The sequence below is a fragment of the Cherax quadricarinatus genome, unplaced genomic scaffold (assembly GCF_038502225.1).
Source record: "Cherax quadricarinatus isolate ZL_2023a unplaced genomic scaffold, ASM3850222v1 Contig2176, whole genome shotgun sequence".
Lineage (NCBI taxonomy): Eukaryota > Metazoa > Arthropoda > Malacostraca > Decapoda > Parastacidae > Cherax > Cherax quadricarinatus.
Window position 1 is genome coordinate 4261 of NW_027197202.1, and position 21414 is coordinate 25674.

Genomic DNA, 21414 nt, shown 5'->3' on the forward strand with positions numbered 1-21414 from the left:
CCAGATGCTTTCTCAGTCTGCCTTCCTCTCACATCACTCGTTCCACACTCCCAGATGCATTCTCAGTCTGATCACTCGTTCCACAATAACAGATGCTTTCTCAGTCTGCCTTCCTCTCACACCACTCGTTCCACACTCCCAGATGCTTTCTCAGTCTGCCTTCCTCTCACACCACTCGTTCCACACTCCCAGATGCTTTCTTAGTCTGCCTTCCTCTCACACCACTCGTTCCACACTCCCAGATGCTTTCTCAGTCTGCCTTCCTCTCACATCACTCGTTCCACACTCCCAGATGCTTTCTCAGTCTGCCTTCCTCTCACATCACTCGTTCCACACTCCCAGATGCTTTCTCAGTCTGCCTTCCTCTCACACCACTCGTTCCACACTCCCAGATGCTTTCTCAGTCTGCCTTCCTCTCACACCACTCGTTCCACACTCAGATGCTTTCTCAGTCTGCCTTCCTCTCACACCACTCGTTCCACACTCCCAGATGCTTTCTCAGTCTGCTTTCCTCTCACACCACTCGTTTCACACTCTTAGATGCTTTCTCAGTCTGCCTTCCTCTCACACCACTCGTTCCACACCCTCAGATGCTTTCTCAGTCTGCCTTCCTCTCACACCACTCGTTCCACACTCCCAGATGCTTTCTCAGTCTGCCTTCCTCTCACACCACTCGTTCCACACTCCCAGATGCTTTCTCAGTCTGCCTTCCTCTCACACCACTCGTTCCACACTCCCAGATGCTTTCTCAGTCTGCCTTCCTCTCACATCACTCGTTCCACACTCCCAGATGCTTTCTCAGTCTGCCTTCCTCTCACACCACTCGTTCCACACTCCCAGATGCTTTCTCAGTCTGCCTTCCTCTCACATCACTCGTTTCCCAGATGCTTTCTCAGTCTGCCTTCCTCTCACACCACTCGTTCCACACTCCCAGATGCTTTCTCAGTCTGCCTTCCTCTCACATCACTCATTCCACACTCCCAGATGCTTTCTCAGTCTGTCTTCATCTCACATCACTCGTACCACACTCCCAGATGCTTTCTCAATCTGCCTTCTCTCACATCACTCGTTCAACATTCCCATATGCTTTCTCAGTCTGCCTTCTTCTCAGATCTTTCCTACAATGCTCTTCTTACCTCTTCATCAACAATTCCTCTCTGACATTTTCAAATCTCCTTCATGGTTTATCTGATCTGCACTCTGAACTCTCCTTCAACTCCTTGACATGCTTACTCTGTCTGTCTTCCTCTGTGACCTCTCTTTCAACACCCGTACATACACACTCCATCCTCTGTGACCTATCTTTCAACACTCCTACATAGACTCTCTACCTTTCAGCACTCCTTCACGCTCCTCTGTCATCTTCTCTGACCTCTCCTTCAACGCACATTTGCTTCCATTATGGAAGTCTTTCTTACACAGAGTCACTCAGACTTTTTAATGGAAATTGATTTTCTGTGTTGTCTATGAATTTTTCTTTTTTCCTTTCTCTATTCTTTGAGGTAATATATTTCATACCATTTCATATTATATGTTTTTATCATTTTTATTCTGTTTAGAATTGTATTTTTCAGATGTACAAGTTGCTACATCAGGACCATCAGTAATAATCAGCAATACACCTGGTTGATCAGGCTCTGATCCACCAGGAGGCCTGGTCACAGACCTGGCCGCGGGGGCGTTGACCCCCGGAACTCTCTCCAGGTAATACTTCAATATCAACAGCAAGGCACCGTCACTGGCATAGTAGTATTAATGTACTGTTAAAGCTGTGAGTCAAGATGAGTTTTGCAAGCCCTACAAACCTCTGTATCCCGGCGCTTGGTCGTCCTTTCCGTCTTGGGATGCTTTATGACTGCAGAAATGATAAATTAATCCAGGGCATTTCTCTATGGGACAAATCATCAATGGAGGAAAAAAACTGTCAGCATCAAAAAACATCTGAATTCCACATAATTACTTCTGATTCTCTAGAAGATAAAGCCGCAGCTTTTGAAATAAATGCTAATATGAAGCTAAGCTTTCTTGGCGGTCTGCTCGATGTGTCGGGATCTGGGAAATACCTTCGCAATGACAAGTCTTCTAACAATCAAGAGAGAGTCACTCTGCAATTCAAGTGTACCACCAAGTCGGAGGAGATGACTATGGAACAACTTGGTAAGGGTAAAGTGCAACACCCAGATGTATTTGATCATGGAACTGCAACACATGTCGTCACTGGAATAGTATATGGAGCACATGCATTCTTTGTTTTTGAGAGAGATCGTTCCTCCTCCTCACGTGATGAGGAAGTTTGTGGAACTTTGGAAGGTTTGGTGAAATTAATACCAACGTGTTCGATCGGTGGTAAAGGTCAAATTGATATTTCTGAAAATTTAGTGGAAAAAAATGAGAATTTTAAATGCACATTCATTGGAGATTTTCTGCTACGTGAAAATCCTTGTACCTTCCAAGATGCTGTTCGAGTGTACAGAGACTTACCAAAGCTCTTAGGAGAGGAAGGACAAAATGCAGTACCAGTCAAAATTACATTGTATCCTCTAACCTTGCTTGATAGTAAGGCCAGTAAATTAGTTCGCGGCATTAGTGCAAATCTTACCAGTGAGACAGAAAAAGTCTTCGAAGATCTTCATGAGTTCACTGTGAGGTGCAACGATTTATGTAATTCTTCTGCTGCAAAAACAAATAAGATTATCCAAAAAGAAGCATCAAAATTTAAATCACTCATTACTACTTACAAATGTGAACTCCAGAGATTATTGTCACTATTGCTACCCAGTATCAAAGGTGGTGGTGCTGAGGAATCCCTTCTGGCAGATATTCTAAGGAAGAACGAGGAATCTCCATTCAGCTACCATAACCTGCAAACTTGGGTTCAAGATAAAGAAGAAATTGTACAAGTTCTCAATGAATATGTCAAGACATTTTCAGACATTAAGTTTGTCTCACAACCGGGTGATTTACAGTCAATGATCATGAGTCCAGAATATGACTACACATTCTGCTTCAGAATTTTTCTGCCACAAAACAACTCTCATCTTTCTAAAATGGAAAAATACATAAAAAATGAATATAAACCTGAAAGTGACCAAGCAAATGTAAAACGCCCTGAGGAAACTTTGCAGACAAATCGCAGTGGTGAAAATTACATGATGAAGAGAGCTAGATTATTTAGAGACTTCTTTAATTCTAACAAAGAAACAAAACATACCACTTTTATAGTGGCAGTGGACTTTTCTGATACGTTAAACTATGAAGCTAATATAGAATGTTACAGGCGAGGTGGTCTGCTGTATGAGAATTATGAAGTTTTATCTGCACCTGGCATGCCTCAAATTGATGGAACTAATAGTACTCATGATAGTATTACTATTGTCTGGACATCACCAGAATCTGGAGTTTCAAATGTGCAAAAATATGAAATACTTTGTCAACAAATGAGTATAGAGATTTCACCTGCGATCTTCAGGTTCACAACAAGTGCTGACACTCGCAGCTTCACTCTTACAAACCTTGAGGTTAACAGTGTTTACCAAGTGAGCGTTCGGAGCTTGTGCGAGGCTGGAGTGAGTCCCACAAGTGAAACTAACAAAGTCTCAACTAGACCAACGAGCTCCCCAGGGAAGCCTCAAGTATGCCAAAAGTCATCAACAACTGTAGAAATACAATGGTCACAACCAGAATGCATTGGTCCACGCTGCTGCATAAAAAACTATATAGTCAAGGAGCAGAAGGAAGGGACTAATGAATGGGACATAATAGCAACCACCAAAGCAGATGAAGTTACCTACACAACAGAATTTACACCAAACACAGTTCCCAAGTTTAAAATAGCTGCTGAATGTGGTGCTGCAGGCTGCAGTGTGGACAGTGAGCCCTCTGATCACATTTCTTTAAAAACTGATAAAGATTTAAAAGATGAAGAAAGCAAAAAAATGAAACAAAAATTATGTGCAGCATCAAGTGTAGCATCTGTTGGTACACCTACTATTTACTTGCTTCAACCAAAATTAGTTATTTCTGAAGCTCAAAATTTGATAAGAAAGTATGAACTGGGAACACCAGATCACAATAAAGGTTTCCAGGAAAAAGTAATCTTACTAGTCGGAGCAACAGGATCAGGCAAGACAACCTTGATCAATGGCATCATCAACTACATCTTTGATGTTAATTGGACCGATGATTTTCGCTACAAATTAATATCGGAAATCACTGATGGCAACCAGGCCAAAAGTCAGACTCGACACATTACTTCTTACACCATTCATCATCATGAAGGTTCTAACTTCCCCAACATTCTGACCATCATTGACACTCCAGGGTTTGGTGACACCTCAGGAGTGATGAGAGACAGGGAGATCACAGGTCAGATACAAAAGTTCTTTAACACCAAAGGTTCAGGTGGTATTGATCATATCGATGTTGTTGGCTTTGTGATTCAGTCTTCCTTGCCCAGATTAACTCCAACACAGTCATACATTTTTGACCAGATCCTTTCCTTGTTTGGAAAAGATATTAAGAATAACATTTTTCTGTTACTCACTTTTGCTGATGCACAAAAACCACAAGTTTTGAGTGGAATAAAGGAAGCTAATATGCCATACAAAAAACATTTCAAGTTTAACAATTCTGCTTTATATGCTAAAAACAAAAAAGATGCTAGATGTACTGCTACTAAAGATGACAGTGACGAAGAGGATGGAAATTGTAAGTTTGATGAAATGTTCTGGGAGATGGGAGTAAATAGCTTCAGTACTTTTCTGAAGGAGTTGAACGTAGTTAAGAGTAAAAGTCTTTTATTGACTCAGGACGTACTGAATGAACGAGGTCAGCTACAAAACTATATCATGGGGATTCAAAAAGAAATTCAGGCAGGTCTCAACACACTGGAAACATTGAAGACAGAGACAGAAGTAGTAAAATCTCACCAAGCTGACATAGACAGAAATAAAAACTTTACTTATACAGTAAATGAGGAAGAATTTAAAACAGTTGAAATTCCTTCAGGTCAGTATATAACAAATTGCCAAAAATGCAATCGAACCTGCCATGAAATTTGTGGGATTGCCGATGATAATGAGAAACATGGATGTTGGGCAATAACTAATGATTATTGTCGTATTTGTCCAAAAAAATGCCACTGGGCAGTGCATAAGAACTGCAGATTCAAGTTTGTTCTTGAAATGGTGCAGAAAACTAAAACTGCTGAGGACTTAAGAGCACGCTATGAGAAAGCAGCAGAGGGAAAACTGTCAGCTGAAAACCTCATTTCAAAAATCCAGGATGAATTTAAAGCAGTGCGACTGAAAACTTTGGGAATGACAGAATCAGTGAGGAAGTCATTGGAGCGCTTGCAAGAAATTGCTCTCAAGCCAAACCCTTTGTCAACAGTTGAATATATTGACATCCTGATTGAATCTGAACAGTCAGAGGCACATCCAGGATGGAAGTCGAGGGTCAACCAACTGAAAGATGTCAGAAAAGAGGCAGAATATATACAAAAGATTGCTGATGATGGATATGATCCTTTTGAAGATTACATAAAAAAGATTGACGAAGAGACAAAATCAAACCCAGAAGGTCCTTGGGCAGCTGCAGGACAGTATTTATCTATCATCAAGTAAGTACTGTTACTTTTCTCCATAGATAACATAATGAAAATATAAGTTAAATTATTATTTAATGACAAGCTTTTAATAACGGTAGAGCAGATTGTGAAGATTTATGTATAATTAACAAGTCATTGGATGCCCAAGCCTCTTCCAAACAAAGACTTCCCTACCCAACCCTCCAACCTTTCCTAGGCTTACCCTTACCCTTTTTCCATCTACTACTGATTTATATACTATTCAAGTTTTTCTTCCTCTCTAAATTTCCAAATCAGCTCTATAACCTCTCCCCCCCTCAAGGGAGGTTCCTTGATGCTGGTGAGGGGCTCTTGATCAAGGGAGTTGGATCTGTGTTCCAGTTCTCTGAATTGAGTCTGAATACCTTCCATCCCCCCACATATAACCCTATGGGTTTAGCGCTTCCCTGTGATTAAAATAAAAATAAATTTATAACCTCTCCTCAGCCCACTGGATAATATTCTCAGTAACCCCACAGCTTTTAATTGCCAACAAACGAATTCTTTGCATAATATTCACACCACACATTGCTCTCAGATATGACGTCTGCTGTCTCAGAGCGTCTCCTCACTGCAGTGTTGAAAACCCATATTTCACACCCATATAGGAGTGTTGGTACCACTATTTTCTGATACATTCCCCTTTTTGTCTCCATAAATAACGTTCATCTCTACAGATGCCTCAATGCCCCATAGGACTTTTTTTCCCTTCAATTCAATGGTTCACTTCATCAGTCAGTAGGTTAGTATCTCACAGAGCGATGCATCTTTGCCTGGGAGTATAAGGGAACATTTTCTCAAAGCAATTTGTAGTTTAGCCAGAGGCATGTAGGTGTTTTCTCATCGCTGTGCGATTGTCATTATCCCAGAGCAATGTGTTTATTCTGGGTGGGTGTTTGCCATGAGTGACACGTTTTTGTTTGGGGCATGAGGGCGTTCTCTTATTGCTGTGAAGTTGGCATTATCACAGGGAAGCGCCTAACCCCGGCCTCCCCCATGCCCACAGCCTCCTCTCTAAGATCACCTTTACACCATCATTCTTCTACCTCTTGGTTCAAGTCCAACACAGCTCCCACACCCCTACAACCTCAACTCCTTTGCCCCATCACACCACCTGCTCCAACGCCTTGATCAAGACCAATCCAGCTCCATTTCCTTGCATCAAGATCCCACTGTCATCTTAGACCTCCGTTCTCCATTTCCTCTGATCAAGACCACCTCTCCCACTCCATTTTCCATGTACCTTCACTCCAAACATCTCTCCCTCACCTTCCATTATCTAGCTCCTCAGATCGAGAGCAGCCTCTCCTACAAAATGCCCAACCTTAACACCCACGTATTGTACACTACTTAACTACCTATTAATGAAGAAGTGCAAAATACCACTAGCACGGTCCCTCAGTATTCTTTGGAGAAAGAGCTTATAAGATCTAGGTGAAATTCCAGAGGCCTTAAAGAGTGCAGACATAGCTCCTTTACATAAGGGAGGTAGTAGAATGCTAGCTAAAAATTACAGACCATTAGCCCTAACTTCTCACATCACAAAAATCTTTGAAAGAGTGATGAAATGGCAGCTTACAAACTACATGGACCAGCACACCAGCATAAACTGAACCAGTATGGTTTTAGAGCAGGACGATCATGCCTGTCACAGCTGTTGAATCATTATGACAGAATTATGGAGGTGTTGGAAGATGACCAAAACACAGATGTGATTTCAGAGTTTTTGTTATTGCTGTTCTTACTGCTGAACAGCGGTTTAGTGCCGATGAAGGTAGCGTAGGTAGCAATGATACGGCCGTGGACTAGTTTGGCTTTAATTGGGTAGGAGTGAGTACACAACGGGCAGTGTGAGGGAGTGACCGCAAGCCAGTCCGTGGAGGGGGAGCACTTGTGTCTGTCAAGTCGGTCGGCCTAGGATTGAGAGAGGGTGGGCTGTGCCTCCCACTGACCTAGGTGAGCCTACAGAGGGCAGCACCTGAATGCCGCGAAATATGAACTAGTCAGAGCAGACGGCTAGGCTGTGTGCTCTGACAGTACAGGCTGTCTACATTTGCTCGGCCACGCACCTCGCGTCGTCCCGACGCGACAATACTGGTGGGCCCATAGGTATAAAGGAATTACACTAGCTACCCCAGAGAGGGACTGGCTTTCGCTCACTAGTAAATCAAAAATGGACATAAAAATGCAACAGGCAAAAAAAAAACTCTCCCATCCAGGGGAAGAGAAAACTGGTTTGCCCGCGCTGTTTCATCGAGTAGAGAGCCCGGAGACGTCAGCACTGGAACTAAAATCTTCTATATACAGGTTGTCCGCAGGGCTGAACATCAGTTGACCACTCGTCTACGAACGTTGTTGCACCCTCACATCTGCAAACAATGACTGACAGTAGCATTTCCTAAGGTGTGACATGTGACTCAGAGGGCAGCACTGCCCTGACCGTAATACAGGCTTTTTTTTTTCCTTTTGTTATAAAAACACTGGTGCACATACGTACAATAATACTATATCCATGGAATTCATTACACTCTGGGTACCCTTCTAAAAGTATTTACATAATTACATGATGTTGTCCACCCTGACTCCATTATCGACTAGCTATACAATGTGTGTGCATTTATACCCATTTCTGCAAGCAAACAATTAGCATAACTAGCGTAGGAGTCAGACAAGTCAGTAGGTACGTCAATGTCACAGAAATGTACTGTTGTCCTGGGTCGCAGGCCATAAGTATGGAGCCTTACTGGGCCGTCTTCCGTACCAGTAGTAGTGGGAGAAGGGATAGACGGTTTGTCCCTAACATTAGTCTGATCGTGGCGTTGCAACGCACGCGCCTCCAGCTCTGCTTCGGCCTGCATATGGTCCACATACTTCATGTGATCAAGGTGGGCTTCCTTGATAGTTCCCGTAGCAATCTCCCTCACCTCGAACTTATTGCCACGGAGCTGTCGTAGGACACGGTAAGGACCCACAAACTTTGGGACAAGTTTGTGCATACCTGGGGTCTGCACTGGGTTGAGCAACATAACTTTGCAACCTGGTTCCACTTTGCTTTCCTTGGCGCGGGCATTGCGCTCAGACGTGAACCTATCAGTAGCTTTCATAAGGTTCTCTCGTACCCGCTGGAAGACAAGCTGCGTTGTCCTCATCTTTACTACACTGGGGTTATCAGTATCGTAAGTAGGTCTAGGTGGAGCAAACAGAATTTCATATGGTAAGCGCTTGTCATAGCCATACAAAGCAAAATGAGGTGTCTCACCGATCGAGCTGTTGAGGGAGGAATTTAATGTACACTGAACATCTGGGATAGCCTCATCCCATGTAGTACAACTTGGGTTAACGGTTACTCTGAGCACCTCCAGGACTTTGCGATTTGTACGTTCAGCAAGACCATTACTCGCAGGGTGGCGTGGAGCTACTGGCGCTTGATGAATGTTGAATCTGGAGCAAAGATCCTGCATTATGCCATTTATAAACTCAGACCCATTGTCTGACAGAAGGACACGTGGGCAAGTATGACGAAGAACAACATGCTCACGGAAAGCACTAGCGACCGTTTCAGCGGTTTTATCAGGAATGGGTACTAATTCACTGTACCGCGTCAAGTTATCTACCATTACAAGCAGGTGCTTATTTCCCTTCTCCGAGGTCGAGAAGTTCGTCAACAGGTCGACAGAAGTTCTCTCCCAGGGCTCCTTTGTAATGGGATACTTTAGAATGGGGTTAGGACCTGTAATGGTACCCTTGTGCTGTAGGCAAACAACACACTGGTGTACATGCTTGGCAATGTCCGCTGCCATCTTAGGCCAGAAATATTTCATTCGTGCCTGTTTGATACTGCGGTCCTTCCCGGGGTGCGCTACACCTGGGACATTGTGGATCAACCTAAGAGTAGCTGGTATCATGGACTCTGGTATCACCAGTTGGTATATGGTTCTGCCGGGGTCCACCAGCTGTGCAACACGGCACAGTACTCCTTGGTTGACCACCAAATCCTTCAGTGGAACGGGAGACTTGACCTGTAAGTCAACGTCCTCCTTGGTCAGGAAACGAAGGACTGGAGACCACACAGGGTCCTGTCGTTGGGCTCTCTCGAGATCCTCAACAGAGAACGAATTGCCGACACTCACGAATGCTATATGTCTCGACAGGGCATCAGCTACAACATTTTGCTTACCTGGGACATAGCAAATTTCAGGGTTGTAGTCATTGAACGTGAGCGACCACCGAGCATGCTTTCCCGAGAGGTTCTTATTCGCAAAAAGGGCCAATAAGGGTAAATGATCTGTATAAATCTTGATAGGATAATGATAGATGATATCCCGAAAATGACTCAGGGCCCATACAATGGCTAAAGCTTCTAGCTCTGTCACTGAATAATTGACTTCCGCTTTAGTAAGGACACGGCTAGCATAGGCAATAGGCTGTTGCTTACCATTAGATTCCTGTGACAAGACTGCACCGATGCCAACTTTGCTGGCATCAGTCGTCAAGGTAAATGCCTTGGTGAAATCAGGGAATCTAAGGGTTGGGGCTGATGTTAACTTGTTCTTAAGAATGACAAAAGCTCGTTCCTGATCACACGTCCACTCAAAAGGGGCATCCTTCTTGAGTAAGCGTGTCAGGGGTGCAGCAATGGTGGAGAAACCTGCGATAAAGGTGCGGTAGAAACCCGCCAGGCCTATGAAGGACCGGACTGCATCCGCCGTCATGGGTCTGGGGAATTTCTGCACGGCCGAGATTTTAGACTCGTCCGTCTTTATGCCATTCTGAGTCACTACGTGACCCAGAAATTTTATTTCCTTCCGGAGGAAATGACATTTGGAGAGCTTTACCTTAAGATTTGCCTGAGCTAGCCTGTCCAATACCCTGTCAAGTTTCTCAAGATGTGACGGGACATCTTGCGACATGACTATGAGATCATCCAGGTAGACCATGAGCGTGCCACCTAGGAGGGTACGGAAAATTGTCGTCATCAAACGACTAAACGTGGTGATTGGGCTTCCGCGCAAGCCGAAGGGCATCCTCCTGAACTGGTAATGACCAGTTGGCGTAGAGAAAGCTGTCAACTCTCTGCTCTCATCATCGAGGGGGATCTGCCAGAACCCTTGAAGAAGATCAAGAGTTGAAAAGACCTTATTATCGCCGATGTTCTGCAACAGGTCGTTCAGAACTGGCAATGGAAAGCGGTCTGGGATGGTACATGCATTCAGTTTCCTGTAATCGATAACAGGGCGCCAGGTTCCGTCTTTCTTGGGAACCAGAATAAGGGGAGCATTCCACGGGGAAGTGGACTCCTCAATAACTCCATCACGGAGCATCCGTGTAATGAGTTCTTCGGCGAAGACTCTTTGCGCATGTGGCAGGCGATACGCAGGTACATAAATGGGTTTAGTACCTTTGTCAAGTGGAATACGGTGAGAGATCAGTGGGGTCAAACCCATTGACTCACCATCTAGTGCAACTGCAGAACGTGCACGATTGAGAACCTGGAGAAGTTTTGGGACCTCTTCAGGATAGTCTGTCAAAGCTAGATCATCTTCCTGCACTGGCCGGGTGTTGGAAGAGTCAGCAGCAGACTCGCCTGGGAGAACTGCACTCACAAGGAAGTCAGCTGGGGCTTCACCCTCCACTCTCACCGGGAGAGGGAATCTGACAAGGTCGACAAGTGAGGTATTCTTCCGCAGGGGAAATTCTCGACTATGCATGTTGACAACAAGGACTTGCAACTTACCACGTTGCACTGTGTGCAAGGATGGTTCAAGGGAGAGGCCCTTGACTCGGCATGTGTCGTTGTCAACCAGCACATGGTCTCCTTCAAAAGCTCTGCTCACGTACACCGTAACAGGAGTGAGCGAGTTAGCTGACAAAGTGACGTCATACTTTGTACAAGCAGTAACTCTGCTCGCTGATGCCATGACACGAGTCAGACAGTCGCCTGCCGACAGGGATACTGCGGCTTGACAACTGCTGGTCTCTACAACAGCGTCAGAGTTAGAGTGAAGGTTAGACTGGGCGTCCCCAGACTGGGTTTCACTGGTAACTACGCGCTGATGGCCAGGAGGTGATGGGCAACGAGCTCTACTACGAGGTCGATCAGGACAAGAGACCGACCCCGGGGAGAATGTGCTATGGAAACCACCGGTTTCCAACGATTCTAGGCACTGTGCATACTCTGAGACAGAGTAGCACGTAGTGGATCCTAAGCGCACGCCCCAGAAGGGCACATCCACTCCGTTGAATTCCGCTTTCCACTCAGCTGGATCTAAGCGGATCCTAAGATCTGCCATGGTTTTGAACCCTATGAGCAGGTCACCATGGAAAACAATACCATCTACGACTAAGAATTTTGCGGACAGCTTGTGACCCTGGACCGCAAATTCTAGCGTTGTGCGACCGCGAACCGTCAGCGGATTACCTGAGACTCCTCTCAAGGTCTGAATGGCAGACGGCTCTGTCAACATGGCCGCGTGAAGGCCAATGTCTCGGAAAAAGGTGGAGCGGACAATGTTAACCACCGAACCTGTATCTAGGAAAAGCTGAACAGGCTTATGGTGGACAGTGGACTCGATGAGCGGTCGCACGGGTTGTCATACCGAACATGAAGGTATGACAGGCCGACGAAATCCCCGGAGTCACAGCTGCTCGAGGCTCGACGCTTGTTGACGAGGCTCGACCTGGAAGGTACGGTACGAGTCTCGGCAACAACGTCAAGACACTCGGTTTCCTCACTGTCGGCAAGCGTATCACTGCCCAGGGCGGCGAATGCATTGCGGACAGGGACGGAATACAGCGACTCCGACAGGGTTACTATGTCTTTCGCTGGTTTTGCGGACGCGCCTCTTCCCCCGAACTAGTGGAAGGGCTTCTACGAGCACGTGCATTGCGCGACGACTGCTTGCTCCACTCAGCTGACAGCATACTTTGCAGCTTGTTACACTCATGGGAGGTATGACTGGAAGTATTGTGGTACATACAGACTCCCTCGCGAGGCTGAGCATGGGGACGGTGACGGTTACCTTGATACTGAGCATGGGGACGGTTATGGCTACCTTGATACTGAGTGTGGGGACAGTTATGGCTACCTTGATACTGAGTGTGGGGACGGTTACGGTTACTGGGATACTGAGCGTGGGGACTGTGACGGTTACTTTGCGGGGACTTAGGTTTGTAACACTCCGATCGGTAGTGCCCTCGTTTGCCACAGTTGAAACAAGTCACTACACGCTTAGCGGGTGAGGTTGGGGGTGGTGTCTGCTGGCGACGTTTCGCCCTGGTCCAGGAAGTCGATGACTGCCTTTTTGTATGAGACTGACTGTTGTTACTGTGGTCAATATTTTTACTTAGGCGCGTGTTAGTGGGACTGGGGTTAGAAACTTTGTGGGCTGGCTGTCTGACAGCAGCGGCAAAAGTTACTTCTGGCTGCGACCGCGGGGTCACTGTGGACGGCGCCGGAAGGATGGGTAGGGGATCATCCGCAAAGCGGCAAACCTTGCCTTGCTCGGAAGGCGGCTTGAGCGAGTCGATGGCATCATATGCACCCAGGACGTCGTGCTGAGGGCCGAGTCCTAGCGCATCAATGGCAACCCAGAGGTTAGGGGCGGCATCCCTCCGCATGATGCCGACAGCCAGCATGGGGATGATGTCTTTAGCATCAATACGGCCATCACCATCCACCCACTTAGTGGAGTTGATGGCATCAGTAAAGTCCGTGGCGGCTTGCTCGAACCGGCAAATGCAAGCCAGGGGGCTTTCGTGCCGGTATTGACATTCGGCCAAGACGCTGGTAACGATGTCAATGTAATGGCGTTGGCGACTACGCCGAAAATAACGCCTAAATTCCTCCTTAAGTTCATCCCAAGACTGAATCTTACAAACGCGCTTGAGCTGCACAAAGGCACCTATATCATCCTGGGTGAGATCCACTGCTGCAACAGCAGCACGAATGTACTGTGTATCCGTAGGACTATCAAATAGAGCCTGAACAGTCGTCTCGACTGACTGCAGCCATGGCTCTAAACTATTTGAACGACCGTCAAAAATAAGGGTCGGGTATGGACGATGAGCCGGCCCACTGGTGGTCGAGGCTTGAGCCACAAGTTGACCAACTGTCGCTGGGGCTTCGATGCCCTGCCGCGTGTTCACGCTGGCTGAGGCACCATTGCTGGCACCAGCAGAATCTGGGCTAACGGCATGGCCACTGCGTGTCTTAGTCATGACGTCAATTGTTCAAATGCAAGTAGGTCACGAAGAGGGTAAACAGGTCAGAGCAAGAAATGGTATGCACTGGCTACAATTCAAAACAGAGTCAAAGAGAACTCAGCACCACAGTACTAGGTAAACTGCTTAGTGATAGAAATAATTTGAGCAAAACAACAATAAAAAGGGAAATAGTGATACACTCTGAACACAAAATAAGAGATGTATGCAAGTGAATGTACTACAGGGAAGTGCACAAAATGAAGCTAAGGATAGTCAATAATTTCACCAGGAATCTGGCAACAAAATTTATGAAAAGGAGTTGAACTGTAAACACTGGTAGCAAAAATTGCACAAAAATCAAAATAAATCAGGTACTACACAACACTAAACTGTGCTGCAAGCACAGTTTAAAAAGATTGCGGGTGCTAGCAGTTGCAAATTGAAACGCAAAAAAAAAGGGTGATTCACTTGCACAAGGGAAGTTGGCACAGAAAAGATATCAGAGTATGGGATAGTGCCAAAAATCACAGAAAAAAAAATACACTATCCAGAATTGCTATATTGCACACAAAATAAAATTAATAAAAACGCAAATTATTAAATTCAAGAATATGGCAAAGGTTAGCTGGTGTTAGCAGGGTGTACACTGGCAAAAAAAAAAATTGCACAATCTCAAGGTCAAAATTAATTAACTTCACAAGGAATTTTGGTAATTAATGGTAAATAAGCAGGTTCCCAAAAATACACTCAATGACTTGGGTATACAAAATAGCAAAATGCAATGCACATAGGTGAATATTCACAGATAAAACATAGAATATAAGTAGAGCAAATAAGTGGGGAAACAGAAGAAAAGTTGAATGGGCTAGGCACAGATTGTATCACTGCAGGTAGAATAAACTAATACTTAAGTACTTGAAGATTACACTTATTAAAAGGACAAAACACTAACAAACAAAACAGTGCAGGGGTGTCAACAATCTGTGGCTAACTTGCAGGTGCAACTAGCAAAATAACAGCACACAGGAATTACATGAAAACTGTATGTGAGAGGTAAATTGTATAAATGGTTAACACTGAACAATTTAAATCAATAACTGAGGTGCAAGAAGCAGAATAAAATACTGGAATTTAAAATGTAGGAGTGCAAAAATAAATTTACAAAATTTAAGAAGCTGTGGATAAGTGGCAAAATGTGCACTGATGACACTGAACAATTTACTGAAGTATGGCTTCAGTAACTGTAACTGTATTGGTGCAGGACAGTTAAATAATGTCACAAAATATTAGGAAATGCTAGGTAAGTCACTGTTTACTTAACTTTGAGTGCAGGAGATGGACGAAGGTACTGGGTGCTGCAGGTCCTGAAACTTTCAGTGATGCTCTAGTAACACTACACGCCTCGTAGCATTTGTACACTGCTATGGGGCTTCAATGAAGTAGGAAAAATTATCAGAATGGACTTGGGAAGAACAGGAAAGACCGGGGTTACTGGAGTTTACCTGGAGAGAGTTTCGGGGGTCAACGCCCCCGCGGCCCGGTCTGTGACCAGGCCTCCTGGTGGATCAGCGCCTGATCAACCAGGCTGTTGCTGCTGGCTGCACGCAAACCAACGTACGAGCCACAGCCCGGCTGATCAGGAACTGCCTTTAGGTGCTTGTCCAGTGCCAGCTTGAAGACTGCCAGGGGTCTGTTGGTAATCCCCCTTATGTGTGCTGGGAGGCAGTTGAACAGTCTCGGTCCCCTGACACTTATTGTATGGTCTCTTAACGTGCTAGTGACACCCCTGCTTTTCATTGGGGGGATGGTGCATCGTCTGCCAAGTCTTTTGCTTTCGTAGTGAGTGATTTTCGTGTGCAAGTTCGGTACTAGTCCCTCTAGGATTTTCCAGGTGTATATAATCATGTATCTCTCCCTCCTGCGTTCCAGGGAATACAGGTTTAGAAACCTCAAGCGCTCCCAGTAATTGAGGTGTTTTATCTCCGTTATGCGCGCCGTGAAAGTTCTCTGTACATTTTCTAGGTCGGCAATTTCACCTGCCTTGAAAGGTGCTGTTAGAGTGCAGCAATATTCCAGCCTAGATAGAACAAGTGACCTGAAGAGTGTCATCATGGGCTTGGCCTCCCTAGTTTTGAAGGTTCTCATTATCCATCCTGTCATTTTTCTAGCAGATGCGATTGATACAATGTTATGGTCCTTGAAGGTGAGATCCTCCGACATAATCACTCCCAGGTCTTTGACGTTGGTGTTTCGCTCTATTTTGTGGCCAGAATTTGTTTTGTACTCTGATGAAGATTTAATTTCCTCATGTTTACCATATCTGAGTAATTGAAATTTCTCATCGTTGAACTTCATATTGTTTTCTGCAGCCCACTGAAAGATTTGGTTGATGTCCGCCTGGAGCCTTGCAGTGTCTGCAATGGAAGACACTGTCATGCAGATTCGGGTGTCATCTGCAAAGGAAGACACGGTGCTGTGGCTGACATCCTTGTCTATGTCGGATATGAGGATGAGGAACAAGATGGGAGCTAGTACTGTGCCTTGTGGAACAGAGCTTTTCACCGTAGCTGCCTCGGACTTTACTCTGTCCGAGGTATAAGATATTAGAAGAACGTGGATACCCGGCGTGAACCACAGCTGTGTGTGGGTTGTTTACACTGGCAAGCGTGTCTGGGCGCGCTGACTGACTGCGGCTTCAGCACACGGAGAACAAAACATTTACTGCACTACTCGAACGTGCTAAAAACAAGCTTAAGTGAAACTTTGAACTGGGACGAGTAAGTTTTACTGTAACAAATCACTGGGGAAAACAGAACTGGTGATGAACTGGGAATATAACAGCAAGGGAAAGGAGAAAAAAAAATTAAACTGGGCAACACAAAAAAAAAACTGCACTGGCTGGAGATACGTAGACGCTGAGTAGTTGTAGACACTATGATGAGTCACGAGCTGCTGTAGACGCTGAACTGAGCTGGCTTAGGGGCTAAGCCAACTGGGTTCCCACGTGGTTAAGCAAGGTAGAACTTCTTGGAGGAAACTGGGAAGAACACAACACACATGGACGGCGAGATGGAGGTCGTTGCGTAGCAGAGAAGGCTGTAGAGGAGGCTGGTGTGTTTACACGCTGATTAGGGTATAAACCAACCCCAGAGCTGCCTCGTGGTCACGCGTGGAGCCACACGAAGCCAACACACTAAACGACCTCACCTCTACTTCTTGTAGCTGAGAAGGGCGTAGGGACGCTGTAGGAGGCAGGAGAATGGTGCTGGAGAGTGTTGAAGGGCTGTAGAGAAGGTGATGAGGTGAACACGTGACTGCTAAGGCTGGAGATGACGCCGTGACGCCTATGTCCAGATTTTGTGGGAAAAATCTAGGACGAAGATCTATCTCAGGTCCCGTCAAGCTGCTGGGAGTAACAGATAACTCTTTAGGGCAGCAGGTGCGTTGGATGACGATGGATGATGTTGACTGGCGTCGACCGATGGTGTTGACCTCTCCACCCTGAAGAGGCTCACAAAGCCGTTGACTCCGCTGTCACCACTGTTATTGCTGTTCTTGCTGCTGAACAGCGGTTTAGTGCCGATGAAGGTAGCGTAGGTAGCAATGATACGGCCGTGGACTAGTTTGGCTTTAATTGGGTAGGAGTGAGTACACAACGGGCAGTGTGAGGGAGTGACCGCAAGCCAGTTCGTGGAGGGGGAAGCACTTGTGTCTGTCAAGTCGGTCGGCCTAGGAGTGAGAGAGGGTGGGCTGTGCCTCCCACTGAACTAGGTGAGCCTACAGAGGGCAGCACCTGAATGCCGCGAAATATGAACTAGTCAGAGCAGACGGCTAGGCTTTGTGCTCTGACAGTACAGGCTGTCTACAATAAGCATGAAAGTCACTATGGTAGAGGACACTGAAAAATTACTGGAAGACTTAAGCAGGGTTTTCCAGTGGGCAGTGGACAATAGCATGATGTTCAATGGTGATAAGTTCCAGCTGCTTAGGTATGGAAAGAATGAAGAACTTGAAAGGAACACTACATACAAAACTCATGAGGGTCACCAAATGGAATGAAAGGAACACGCAAAAGACTTGGGAATAATTATTTCAACTGACCTTTCTTTTAAAGACCATAACAAGACAAAGATCACGACAGCCACGAGGATTACGGGGTGGGTATTGAGTATTTTCAAAACAAGGGAATTAATGCCACTGGTGACACTTCAAATCGCTAGTGCTCAGTGCTGATGGCCCCATTCAAAGCAGGAAAAATATTAGAGCTGGAACAAATACAGAGATTGTTTATGGCTCACACTGAGTCAGAAAAGCACCTAAATTGCTGGGAATGCCTTCAAGTCTTGAACCTGTACTCATTGGAGTGGAGGAGAGAGAGACAAATGATAATATACACCTGAAAACTACTCGAGGGCCTGGTCACAAATCTGCACACTGCTATAACAACATGCTAGAGTGAGAGATATGGGAGGAAGTGCAAAATAAACCCAGTGAGGAGCAGGGGTGCTATGGGCACAATAAGGGAACACTGTATCAACATTTGTGGCCCCAGATTATTCAACATCTTACCAAAGATATCAGAAACACAGCGGGAACAAGTGTAGAGACCTTCGAGAGGAAACTGGACAAGTACAGTGGGAACTCCACTCACGAATTTAATCCATTCAGTGACCTTGCTTGCTTCTGGATTTGCTTGTTTGCTGAGTCAGTTTTCCTCATTTAAATTAACTGAAATACAATTAATCTGTTCCAGTGGAATTCCAGGCACAACAAAATACTTCAATAATTTCCCTAATGTCAACTCTACGGCTTATTTATCTATCACAATTCATCTTACATGATATAATAAACAATATAAATAACATAGAAACCTGATATATACTCTAGAATAAATAAAATATGTAATTATGTGACAGGTGGAGGCTGCCACAACTGCTCCTGCATTGTTGTGGTAATTACTGCTATCTAGTGACAGCCTTTTCAATCTTCTTGTTGATTCTCCCGGCCCCGGCCTTTTCCAAGTGGTGGCCCAGCCTTGGCTCCCTGTCTAGGGAGTGTCTGAGACCTAAGTCTCCCATGAGAGGAGGTGCAAGTAACCTCTCATCTTTGAGACCAACTGTCCCCAGGCCTAGCCACATTGGGCTCGTAGGGAGAAGCTAGGCCTCTCTGGTCTGCCTTCCCCACCCCATGGGGGATAATGGGAATGGCAGTCATGTGAGCTGCAAGCTCTGGCTCAAGCACCTACCCTGCCCTGGAAGAGCCGGGCATGGTGTTGATCTTTTGAAGCTGTCTGTTATTATAATTATTATTATACAGTACATTACTATTATACATATATATTTTTTTTATTCGCCGATACTCTCCCGGCCCGGGTCTTTTCCAATAGTGATGGCCCAGCCTTGGCTCCCTGTCTGGGGAGTATCTCGAGACCTAAGTCTCCCATGGGAGGAGGTACATGTATCCCTCATCTTTGGGACCAACTGTCCCGAAGCCTAGCCACAGTCCCCGCCCTCACGGGGCTCATAGGGAGAAGTTAGGCCTCTTGTCTGCCATCTGCCCCGCCCTGAAGGGGCTCGTCGGGATGGCAGTCTTGTGAGCTGCAGATGGTAGCAAGCTCAGGCTTATGTATACATGAATCTTATTATTATTATTATTATTATTATTATTATTATTATTATTATTATTATTATTATTATTATTATTTATTGTTATATATTATTATACTATTATTATTATACGTATTATTATTACAATATATGATTTGTAATTTTTATTCAGACAAAAAAAAATAGAAGATTTACTGTTATGCAGACTACTGCATTATTGTAATAATTGTATAAATAATGTCAACCCATTCATAACTGTATAATGGAATGGACAGTGATGTCATTTGTTTACTCCTGAACATCAGCAAAGAATCGAACATTTCTGCTTCTATGAGCTCAATTTCAAGGTACTTTCCATCATGAAACCAACCAAAAACATATCTATTTCTGTAATATATCTTCCATTCTATCAGATGAGGCCAAAAAAAAAAAAAAGAGAATACTACCATAAAAAAACATTCGAAAATACTGCCAAGAGGTGGGTTATGGCTGGCCTGATTTTTTCACTTTTGGTGTACGTTAAGAAGCATCTTTCCATCACGTTGCCCAAGTTTTAATAAGATAGTCCAACAAACAAATGAGATCCAATTCCTTAGATCAAGAGCAAGAGCCCCTCACCAGTGTCAAGGAACCTCCCCTGAGGCCTGCTCACTTATAGAAATTTCGCTCACTTGCGGAAGCAAAAAACTGACCGAGAGACTGCTCGTATTTGGAACTCGCACGTGGAGCTCGCAAGTGGAGGTTCCACTCTTTTCAACAGGTGCCAGATCAACCAGGCAGTGATGGATATGTGGGGCAATGGGCCTCCAGCAGCAACAGCCTGGTTGACCAGGCAAGCACCAGGCGAGCCTGGTCCATGGATGGGCTCCCAGTGTAGTGAAACTCCCAAAACTCTTCAAAGGTATATCAAAGGTATAAGGTACCCATGTACCCCATCCCTACCTCACTGGTCCTTCCCCACCAACTGTAACATAATTACTACCGAGTTTCTCAACGTGATGCAGTTCCTACAGCAGTTTATTACGAGCCTTCATATATCATCTTTTATACAATATTTGAAATAATTCTTAAAGTGTATTTAGTTTTTATATTAGACACCACTCGGTCATAAAAGTTGACTCATGGCTGCTTGCCACCATTCAGCACCACCCATCCCTTATCCTCCACCCTCACTCTCTAACCACCCATCCCTCACCCTCCACCCTCACTCTCTAACCTGCTTCATGTCCTCAAATCAAATCAAGTTTATTCTCTGTAAAGATTACAATGCAGGGTTTACATATTAAGGATATTGTTTTGTTTACATATTATAAAATACTAATTACACAGAGGGCCAGTATCATATCTAGCATGACTAGGCATTTTGGATTAAGATACCACAATTGGAGATTTTGTAGTTTTTCAGGTCCTCTTGGATTTTTTGGGTATAATTTCTTTCTTTAAAGGGCATTTGGCTGCAAGAGTATGATCAATAAATACTCTTGCAGTTAAGATTTTTTATAGTTCGATTGCTAACGCACTTAGCTCACACACCGAGGTCCAGAAGTCGATCCCAGGTATGAGTGGAAACATAAGGATGTGTTTCCTTAAGATAGCTGCTGTCCATGTTCACCAATCAGTAAAATAGGTACCTGGGTGTTAGTCGACTGGTGTGAATCACGTCCTAGGACATAATTCACCTAATTCGCCCGAAATGCCCTGCATAAGTAGCGGCTTTCTGTATAGTAGTATGTCATCGATGTCAGCCAGGCCTGTATACCTTGTACATGTAATTATAGAAATAAAGATTAAATTAATGACATATTGGAGGAATAGTAGGGGTGCAGCTCTTGAAATCTCGGTTCTCGTTTCTGCAATTTGATCAAAACTTCTTGTCTTTGATAGGTCAGTCCCTGACTAGATTGTAGGAATAAGAATACCAGCAAGGAGTGATGTGTTGGTAGCATTCAGATTTGATGTTTCTTGGATGGTTTTGGTAGT

The 21414-nt window shown here is 44.9% G+C and overlaps 1 protein-coding gene across 1 annotated transcript; it reads left to right on the plus strand.

Moving 5' to 3' along the window:
• Nucleotides 1-1536: 1536 nt before the first annotated feature.
• Nucleotides 1537-12792, plus strand: LOC128702827 (uncharacterized). Its single transcript, XM_070081279.1, has 2 exons — nucleotides 1537-5620; nucleotides 12606-12792. The coding sequence occupies exons 1-2, from the start codon at nucleotides 1782-1784 to the stop codon at nucleotides 12790-12792; spliced, it is 4026 nt and encodes a 1341-aa protein (XP_069937380.1). The 5' UTR covers nucleotides 1537-1781.
• The last annotated feature ends 8622 nt before the right edge of the window (nucleotides 12793-21414 follow it).